Genomic DNA, 10,316 nt, shown 5'->3' on the forward strand with positions numbered 1-10,316 from the left:
TTTAACGAACAAAGACAATTTTATTTTAAAAAGTCACTCATGGCACTATTCACTTACAACACCTTTTTGTCATTTTGATTAAAACTCAAAGTTTTCAAGCCATTTTCATTAGTTTTCCTAATAATTAACCTACGAAATAAATCAAGAATAAGTAAATAAAGCAATTAAGAACGTACGAAATGTTACATTTATTGGAAAATCGCAACGAAAAGTAACGAATTGTGGAGATAAGGATTTAATTGTGAACTAAAAGAAAAATAATTTTCTTTTCTTGAGTAAGAAGTACATAGGCTAAATCGCATAGAATAAATAGTCTTTTTTCTTTAATGAATAGGATAGAAGGGGGAGGGGAGATTGAACTAATTTATTATTTTTAGCATAAAATGTATAATTTTTATTACCTATCCTCTACTAAATATACATGAAACAATAACTGTATTGGAATTGAGTGGGCTATACAGGCTACATGCATTAACATAAGTCATCATGAGTTTAAAAAAGGATAGTGCTATTCACACACCCTTATTAATTTTTTGTCATTGATCTTCATCAATTCATTCGATCCGAAAGCCAAAAATTGAAAGAGATGTGTGAGAAATAAAAATGGATGTGTAGATAGCACTGCACTTACAAAAAACCTGCCTGGGCTACAACCCACCTTAGCCTTGTGGGTGGCTCCACCCGTGATGGAACTATTATAATTTTATAGGCATTCAAGTCTTGAGCTCCAAGTTCCCTTCTCCTTCTAATTCTCTATATTCCATGAAGTGGGTATTATATTGCTTGATTGTTGCTTCACTCATGTTTGGCATGCTAGTGGCTTGTTTAGTATGTATCCTCTCAACTTCCAAGCACACCAATCTTACATGTTTATCCTTGAGTTGGTTGTACCTCATAATTGCTATTTAAATTGTTTGTCTATATATATATATATATATATATATATATATATATATATATATATATTGACATAAACACACATGAAGTGCAATAATAGTAAACGGCTTGGGTCAAATTTGGACGATTCAATAGATTAAACCGCTAATGTTTCACCTCAAATTTTAAAGTGGCATCTTCATCTTCTTCATGCCCTTCGCATTGTGGTGATTAGCCATACACATGCATGGCCTTGACTTTGATGAATGAAAAATACTTGGTTCGCTGTATGTATAAAATCATAAATTGCTGGTGTGAAAAACATTTTTGATTTTGGAATATGTTACTTTGGTGCGTATTATATATAATTTTGTTGCTCAAGAAGAATTACACTAAAAATGAAATGAAAAATGCTAGAGAAGCTGCATTTTTTACCATATTTGCGTACCACATGATGTGAATGTGTACGGCATGTCAATTAATGAATCTATCTCATATGATGTTGGTTATGCGCATCATTTACCACATCATATGGTGCAAATTTTTATTTTTATTTTGGCTTTTTGGATCATTCAACAGTTTTACGGCTCAAGAAGAAGAAACCATATATTACATATATATCAGTTGGAAAGGAAGAAGATTTAGTCCATCTCCCATCCAAACATTGAAGCAAACGATAAGAAAGTATATGTTCCTTAAAACAAGCCAGTTGGAATGGAAGAGTTAGTCCATCTCCCATCCAAAACATTGAAGCAAACGATAAGAAATTAATTATGTTGTTTAAAACACACTCTTCCATAATTACTTTCCATTTTAAACACTAATGTAGATTAGTTTTTCTTCTCCTCGAGCTTAATGTGAATGCCATCTCCAAATCCTAACGTTGGATTTCGAACAATCTTTGCCTTTTTGGTCATTGCCCACCTATGAAAACAAAAATTCAAACGATCACTAAGCTATATATGTAAAACGCCATGCAGACACAGTAGTTTTTTTTAATTAATTAAGAGAAGTGATTTCTGTTGGAAACTCAAACCGAGTCTGGTCTAGGCTCAACACGTATTTGACCCGATTGTTTTTTTCAGTCTTAGCACCATGGGATGGTTCGAGAGAAAGAGATAATAGATGTGCCACTGTCAGAGGTTGCCAACAGATAATGTTTATGTCGGAGGCTGCCAAATGATTGTGCACCAAGTTGGACGCTGGTTTGTTTAAGTTCTTATTTGTGCCTCGAGCGAATGAGGACTTAAAATTTAGTATTGCTTCATGTGTGCTTACCTTAAAAGTAAATGAAAGCGAAACTAAACAAGAAACATAATGTAATCCTTTCATGATGAAGTCTATATTGCAAATGTTTACAAAAATAAAATCTAGGCTGATGGGCCAAGCTACATAACTTAAAATGTAAAGAAAGCAGTAAAAGTCTAGCAAGATTTAGGCTATGAAGGGCATATATAATGTCATAGAACTCCACCGAAATCATTGGTGTGTCGGATTGGACTTAGTAAAAAACATGTGCCTCAAAGAGAAAATCAGGGTGATTGGAATTGCACATAAACCGAATCATACTACAAGGTGGTAGAGCTGTAAAAGTTTTGAATCTCAAAGATCGTAGGCAGTGTTTGCTTCGAAAGAAGACTTTGAGATTGTAGCCGAAGAGTCACGAGAGGTTTGTTGAAGAGCAGTTGGGTTGATTGAAAAATAACACCATGTTTCATTTAATCATAATGATTGAATTTGAAGAAGGATTGGAGCTTGAAGGCCTTTGGATCTATTTATAGGCAATGGAAAAGGAGAAACCTCGATCATATCACTGAGCTGGAGCAGGTGTAAATCGACATTTTGGCGCGGATAGTGACTGTAATTCCTAGTAGGTGGTTTTCAGCTATGTCTTGTGGTGGTTCGCACGATTGCAGTAGTGGCATTAACATGTTAGATGACGCGTGCATATGCATTTAAGGAAGTGAGATATTCGACCCTGGTCGTCTATGTGGCAAATATGCTTTGGAGGGATTTCTATGTAGGCCGCAAACAGGTTGGAGGAAAGTGAGATGGTCTTCCAAGCCTGGTTTGTGCATCAAAGTTGGTGGACCGAAGTCTCGTGACTTTTTCCTAAATCAAAATGGACATGCTCATAGCGGGCTTCTATTTTATTTATGGCCCAAACAATGCACCTTAAATTTGAGGAGGCCGTGAGTGTAGGGATGGCAACGGGACGGATTGGGTTCGGATGTGTCATCCCCATAACCGAACCCGGTTGTTTTTCCTGTACCCGAAACCGTAAAAAACCCGAACGGGTATTCCCCGTAACCGAACCTGTTGGGTAACGGATTCCCCATTGGGTAATGGTATTTCCATTATGAATGCTCCACCTAATGCCTTGCCCACAATAACTCAATTTCTTATTGTTATTCTCCATGTTGCCCATTTCTTGACCGAGTTGTTCTGCGTCTATCATGCACATGCTTCTTCTGATGGAAACGTTAATGGCGATGCTGCAGAGTTGCTGAGGGAATCGGAAAGTAGTAAGAAACAGAGAGGGAAGAAAAATATAAGATTTGTGGGTGATTCTGGTGAGAAGATTATGAGAGAATGTGAGTGAGTGGGAAATTGGGGCCTTTGGTTATAGTAGTTGTTGTTGTAGTCTCACAGAGAGAGAGAGAGAGAGAGAGAGAGAGAGAGAGAGAGAGAGAGAGAGAGAGAGGAATTCAGGCTTATGTGCGAAAGCTTGGCTGGAAACTAGTTTCTTGGGTTCTTGGCTTTGAGTTCTTCTAGATTTCATAAAAATTGAAAGCATTAAATTTTTTGGAATAAAGATAAAAGACCTTTGAAATCTGCACTGCACTGCACGCTCAAGACCTGAGTCTCTCAAGGAGTATTAAGGTTGCTGGAGAAAAAAAATTGGATTTCATTCTTTTATAAAAAAATATAAATAATAAATACATATATTTTTTATTAAAGAATGAAAACGGGGCGGTTCGGGTACGAGTTTGGAGTGGATACCCCTATAACCATAACCGAACCCAAGACCGAATAATTAACTCAACGGTTACCCATAACAAAAAAAAAACCCAAAATTTGATTCCCGAAACCGAACTGTTCGGATCGGTTACCTGTGGGAATCGGGTTTGACGGATTAAATTGTCATCCCTACATGAGTGAGAGGCATATTTAAATGGGGCATTTAGATCCAGGTCCAAAAAAATCAGCTACTTTTGGATTGAGTCCAGTTAGATGTTCTTACCAGTTTAGGTCTAATTGATCTCATCTTATTCCCGTTTTGCCCTTTATAGTAAAAATTAAATATATATTTAAATTTCCTAATTTATGCATTATTTACTCAAATTTGAATTTCAAAATTTGAATCTTTGAATTCCTCAGTCTAGCCACAATTTAAGGAAAAAAATTTAAAAGTAAGTTCATGTGTATGACTATAAACCCACGGCTTAAGTTGAAATGAATGATATATAAAAAACCTATGAACAAAAACCTATAATATAGGTAGACTATGAACAAAAACCTATAATATAAGCAATAAACAAAGACCTATGTTATATAGGTAGATAAATATTTTTAATTTGAATTAGAATATCAAGAAATAATGTGTGTGTGCACTATTAATCCATGGTATAAGGTAGATAGAACAAGATAACTTATGATACAGGTAGATAAAACACAATTAAATTGAGATAGATTATGAATAATGTGTGATAGGTAGATAATACAATTTATCCATGACACAGGTAGTATATATAAAACAACACACAGAGGTAGATTAGGAAAAAAATGTGATATATATACCAAGAAGATCCATAGAAAATGATGAATAAAAAGATGATGCTAAGGGAGTAAAACACGAAGAGGAAAGAAAGAGTTTTAGAATAATAATAATAAAAAAAAAGAACAGAGAAACATGAAGAAAAAAAAAAGAATTAAAGCATACAAGATTGGATAAATTCTACAAATCAAACCAACAATAGAAATTTGAGGTTGGACATCGTTGATCATCTACGCTTGGGAGCAAGGAGGAGGGGAAAAAAGAAGATATCGTGAGGGATAAGAAGGAGACATCGTGAGGGAGAAAGAGAGGAAGAATAGGAAACGTTTTGGAGGATGAAAGAATATTAAAGAGATTTAAATTCCTATACTTAATCCGATCATTAAGCATAAGATAATCCTATGAATACGGATTAAAAATCATCATAAATAAAAAATAATAATAATATATTAATTACTTAATTAGTCCATTTAGGGATAAATTTGGCAGGAGAATAAAAATAAGGTGATGTGTACAACGAGTCATTGGACCTAAGTCAATAATCAAACAAAATTGGACCATACCTCATAAAGGCTCACAAAATTGGACTCATATCAAATTTTCCCTATTTAAATTTGTAGAACAAGTTATCAAAAGTCGTGCAACTTGATTTGATTGCCACTAACTTCTGACATCTTTAATTTTTGGTGGAAATTGATCTCTCCGGATTATTTCCTCTTAATCCATCAAATCAGAGAATCTGTATCGAAGTTATTATAACTTTTAAAGTGAGCTCTTGTTTGTAGCCGTTTGATTAAATTTCAACGGCACATATCTTCTGATTTGGTAGGTTAGAAAGAAAGGATATGGAGAGGATAATCATTTGCTAATCGTGCCAGTGAATTAATCATAACTTCCTTGGGAACGGTTTACATTCGCCTTCTCCTTACCCTAGGTGCCCTGACCTTAGTCATTGGCTCATCGAGTGGAGACGATGTTGCACAGCTTTTGTCCCAGAAATACCTAGGGTCAAAGTTCTTGCACCGAGGAATAGTGAGTGTTGGATGAGGTTGGTAGCTCAACCCTTACCTTGGACTAAACTTTCTGGTTTAAGGATAAGACCCGTGTTGCTAACCAACTTAGTATTCCCTTCGGATAACAGTATTGCCCAAATGGCCTATAAGGCTCCCATTTCGAGTACTTGACCCATTATGGAGTGTCCAAGGCAATACGGAAATCCAGGGCCAACTGATGTTACTAGCATGTTGTAGACCATCACAACTGACTTTGCCTACTCAGTATCTGACGAAATCTCTTCGAATTCAATCATGTCTACCAATGCTCGCTGATTAGACGTGGGGAGCAAACCGATATTGCAAAGACGTATGGGTATTTGTCCAAGATAAAGTTGTAAGTTGACATTTCCAAAATTTGCAATTAACGTTTTGACGACAGATCTCTCAATTGTCATGATCCTTGCGCTTCGTTTTCCCATTTCAATGATAATTCATCACGAGTGTCTTCTTTGAGCGATTAAAAAGGGAAGTTAACTTCTTCTTTTTTTCTTTGTATCAGAGACAAACGACCTCAAATTTTCCTGAGATATTTCTGTTCTTGATAATTGTTTGGCTGCACATGGTGAATCTTTGTTTAGCTATGTGTGTCAGAATGGTAGGCTGAGAAGAGTGAATCCTAGATTAGGCAGGCTTGTCCAATTGGACGAACGTAATTTTCCCTTTAAAATAGATTGTTGCCACACCTCTCTTCTGGCGATCCAGTATGAGCCTAATGCGCTATGTTGGTGTTGGTGAACAATCCAGAACCATCCTAACACCTTGCTCAAGGTTCAGGGATTTAGGCTTCGCTGGATTTTTCATGCCTTCACGGCCTAGGTTCCGTCTCTGCCTTCTCCACAGGCTCTGGCCTCCACCTCACTCCCTTGCTTCTCTGTGGTGATGGTAAATTACCATACTCAATGAAGGAGTGAAGTGGGATGGTTGTCAGGCCTTGGTTTGAGCTTCGAAGTTGATGGGTTAAAGTCATGTGACTTTTGCATAAATCATAGGCCTCATAGTACTTATTTTTATTTATGGCCCAAACAATTTCCACACAATTTTTCTCTTCCTAGACACCTCGGTTCATTTTTGGCTTGGGGATTAAAGAAATCAAAAGAAAATAACGAGACAAAAAGAAATAGAGTGTGAAAGAAGAAGAAAAGTGTTATGAAAAAATCATTTCCCTAATTGATCTTGAGAAAACGAAATGAAAAGTAAGAAATACGTACTTATATTTGGTGACCAACACATGAAGACAGATGGCCAGGAACGCTTTACTGTACTCTGCTCCTGAACATTGTCTCATTCCTCCACCAAAAGCCTTGAAGTTCTTGGATATAGTATCCGAGTCAAGGTCCTAATTTCCAGCATACATATAGAACAAAGTTAGCTGCCTGAGTTTTTTATTGTGATTCATGCTTCTAAAAATTGAAATTATGCCGAGTAAAATGGGAATCACAATCACACGCTCGCACCTTCCAACGCCACGGGTTGAACTCGGCGGGTTCCTTGAATATGTTGGGATTTAAGTGAAGTGCAGAGCTAGCAAGTATTAAACTCCAACCTGCTGGAATTGTAAATCCTGCAAAGCATTTGCTTAAACATTTTAGTGAAAAACTTTTTGCGGTTGGGAAAAAAGGCCAATAAGCTGTGTGTATTTGCAAGTACGTACCATTTACAGTAATATCTTTCACAGTTCTACGGAATAAGCCAGGTGCACTATTTATCAGTCTAATAGTTTCGTTGACAACCTATGTTTACAAAAGACCAGCAAGTTATCAGACTTTTGCCGCAGTGGTATTAGTAGTAGAACCACTAACTTGGTAATATAAACAAACTTTTGTTTATTTTATTTTTTGTCAAGTTTATTTTACTTTCTTCAAAAATTTCACCACAGTATAATATTGTGCAAGGTAGAAAGTAACATATGGAGATTGTAGAACTCTTTACCTGAAGGGTAAAATTCATCGATTTGTATTCGTCCCATGTGAGTGAGGAATTCGGATCTTTTCTGTTTTTCAGAATTGCTTCATGCTCAGCCTGATGATAAAACATAACCAATGATCATTACTATCTTAAGTACAGGAGATATGAACTCTGAATTGATGATAAAATTAACTTTGTTTACTTACAGTCAGCTCTTGTAAGGCTGAAGGATGTTCTGTGAGTAAAGTAATAGCTAATGCCAATACCGGTGAAATACTCTCGGCGTTGAATATGCCCGCAAACATCAATTGAACAACAAAGTCCTCTGACAAGAACTTCTCTTTATCCATGTCATTGCTGATTTGACCAATAAAATCTTCTCGACGTGTCTCTGATGTAGCGTGTCGTCGCTCCCTTAGCATATCTCTCAGCATGGTTGTCACTGCCTTTTGGCCCTGAATAAATACCAAAAGCACTATGAAGCTTCCTGTAATATCCTGAATGAACCAAATTTTGCTTGCTTGATTTAGTAGTCCATTTTGAATATTACCTGTCTACAATTATAATGTGCTGTACCAGGAATATTCAAGGGAATGCACATAAGACCATCGATGAATCTACGATATTTCTCGGCCAGGTTAACCGGTGATTTCTCAACATCATAACCTACCATGTGCTTTGCAGTAAACTCTAAATACATCTGCAAAGGGAAAAGTGTATACGTGAATTAGAATTTTAAGAATAGCAGTCTATCATATTAAAACTAATGGATTAAGCTAGAAGGTGATTAAGTTAAAGGGGACTTTAATTTACAGCTGAGCTAGCATGTTTCACTTCAACAGATGCCTGACTTGACCAGGAACGTAGAATTTGGTTCACATATTCTTCGATTTGAGCAATCAACTTTTCCTTAAGGGTCTCAGCACCAAAATGTTTGGTGAAAATCCGACTTATGTACTTGTGTATGATACCAGCTGCATTCCTCCGCGAGTCACCTTCAAAATCGAAAACCTTGGAAAATGTGTCCAAGTACCATACTTCAACTAGCCTCCCATCTTGTTCAAATATGTAACTGTTAAATTCAGGATCGGTTGAGATGACAACAGATCTACACGCCAAACTAGTCCGAAATATGGGACCATATCTGCAAGGCAGCAAAGGAAAGAACACCCTCTCTATGAAACTAGCTAGGTAGGTAACTAACTTGGGTTATAAGCTAGATTTTTCTTTATCAATCATTATGTTTTATTTCTTTACGAACACAAGTACTTAGAGCAATATCCATTTCCAACAAACAAAAGGAGCAATTATATGTATTACCTTCGAACTCTCTTCTTGATGAATGGGAGAAGATCGTGCGAGTAGCTTGGGATGATCAAACTGAGAGTCTCTCCAATGAAAGGCAGGCCCATAGAACCTGGAGGCAGAGCTCCGTTGCATTTCGGATACCTCCATTTGATAATCCAAGGAGTAATGAATATGACTACCAAAGACACCAAGAAACTCAATCCCACCAAACTCCACATTTTCACTACTATTCTCTTGGTGGTTTATACCTTAAATAACTGTTCGTCCTCCTTCTGTTAATATTACTCCAAGAGACTGAAGAAAGTAAGTACCACAGATGAAAGAGGAAAATATTGGCACGTAATGAGATCCCCTAAATAAGCTACCCCCTACCCTAGGCTTGGCCGTCTACTATGACAACGACGATAATTGAGGCTCGCACGTTCCAATTTAGATTAAAAAAAAAAAAAAAAACACATTGCGGGTTCAAGTGCAAAGACTTCCTAGTACGTGTTTAAATCAAGTTATCCACTGTCTTATAGTAAAACTTCTATATCCTCAAGGAAAGTTGCATGTATACAAAAGAATTACAGTAGTAGTAGAGCGTGCAAATTTCCAAAATGTAAAAAATGTAAAAAGAGAGACACCTAATCTCTAAAAGCATACAAAAGTTTCATGCCAAGAAGCTGTAAACATGCTTAAGAAGTTACAAGCACTTTTGAGTCAACAAAAAAATGTCCATGTTGACAAGGTATTACGCACTATCCTCTGTGTTTATATATGTATCTGTGATATTGTTTGGGCCGAAAATTACATCATCGGCCCGAGCAATCAAGGCCATTGAGTGAGCATAGCTCCCGATCGTCGGATGGAAAAATGAAGATAATTTTGTTAAAAAATAATATTATGGTTTTTATCATAATAATTATTCTTTTAATATGAATTATCTTGGCATATTCTTAAGCAGATAAATACGGTGCGAATTATATCCCTAAGCAAGCGGTACAGTTCAAATTGAGTTGGGATTTGTGTGGACGTATGGATTGGATATGCTGCAAGCTAATATTAAAGAAAGGGGATCAGGATGCATGCACGGATGGATTATGAAGAAGCCTAGATAGGCTTAGCTTTTGGTAGTGATGTGATAAGTCTAAGATATAATAGTCATGGATAATGATGGCATAGGGAACATAAGTACGCTGGACCTTTTTCTGTGGTGTTTTGGTGGTCAGATAAAGCATGGCTAATGATGGTTTTTCTTTTATCAAGAAATAAGAAGCCTAGTTGGGCTAGAAATGTGATGTGATAAGCCTAGATGGACTTTTATTAAGTTTGAAAAGTCTTGGAACAAATCTCACGGCTCAGTTTGAAGGATATACCTTGGTTTTTGGCTTTTGATGCGGATCAACTTTAGG

The 10,316-nt window shown here is 36.5% G+C and overlaps 1 protein-coding gene across 1 annotated transcript; it reads right to left on the bottom strand.

Moving 5' to 3' along the window:
• Nucleotides 1–1,464: 1,464 nt before the first annotated feature.
• Nucleotides 1,465–9,373, bottom strand: LOC103445207 (cucurbitadienol 11-hydroxylase-like). Its single transcript, XM_008384192.4, has 9 exons — nt 8,935–9,373; nt 8,428–8,758; nt 8,165–8,314; nt 7,821–8,069; nt 7,639–7,728; nt 7,361–7,439; nt 7,164–7,270; nt 6,918–7,045; nt 1,465–1,800 (listed from the first exon to the last, which is right to left on the bottom strand). Exons 1-9 carry the CDS (start codon nt 9,138–9,140, stop codon nt 1,707–1,709), a joined length of 1,434 nt encoding a protein of 477 aa, XP_008382414.3. The 5' UTR covers nt 9,141–9,373; the 3' UTR covers nt 1,465–1,706.
• Between the last annotated feature and the right edge of the window lie 943 nt (nt 9,374–10,316).

Source organism: Malus domestica, chromosome 10 (assembly GCF_042453785.1).
Source record: "Malus domestica chromosome 10, GDT2T_hap1".
Lineage (NCBI taxonomy): Eukaryota > Viridiplantae > Streptophyta > Magnoliopsida > Rosales > Rosaceae > Malus > Malus domestica.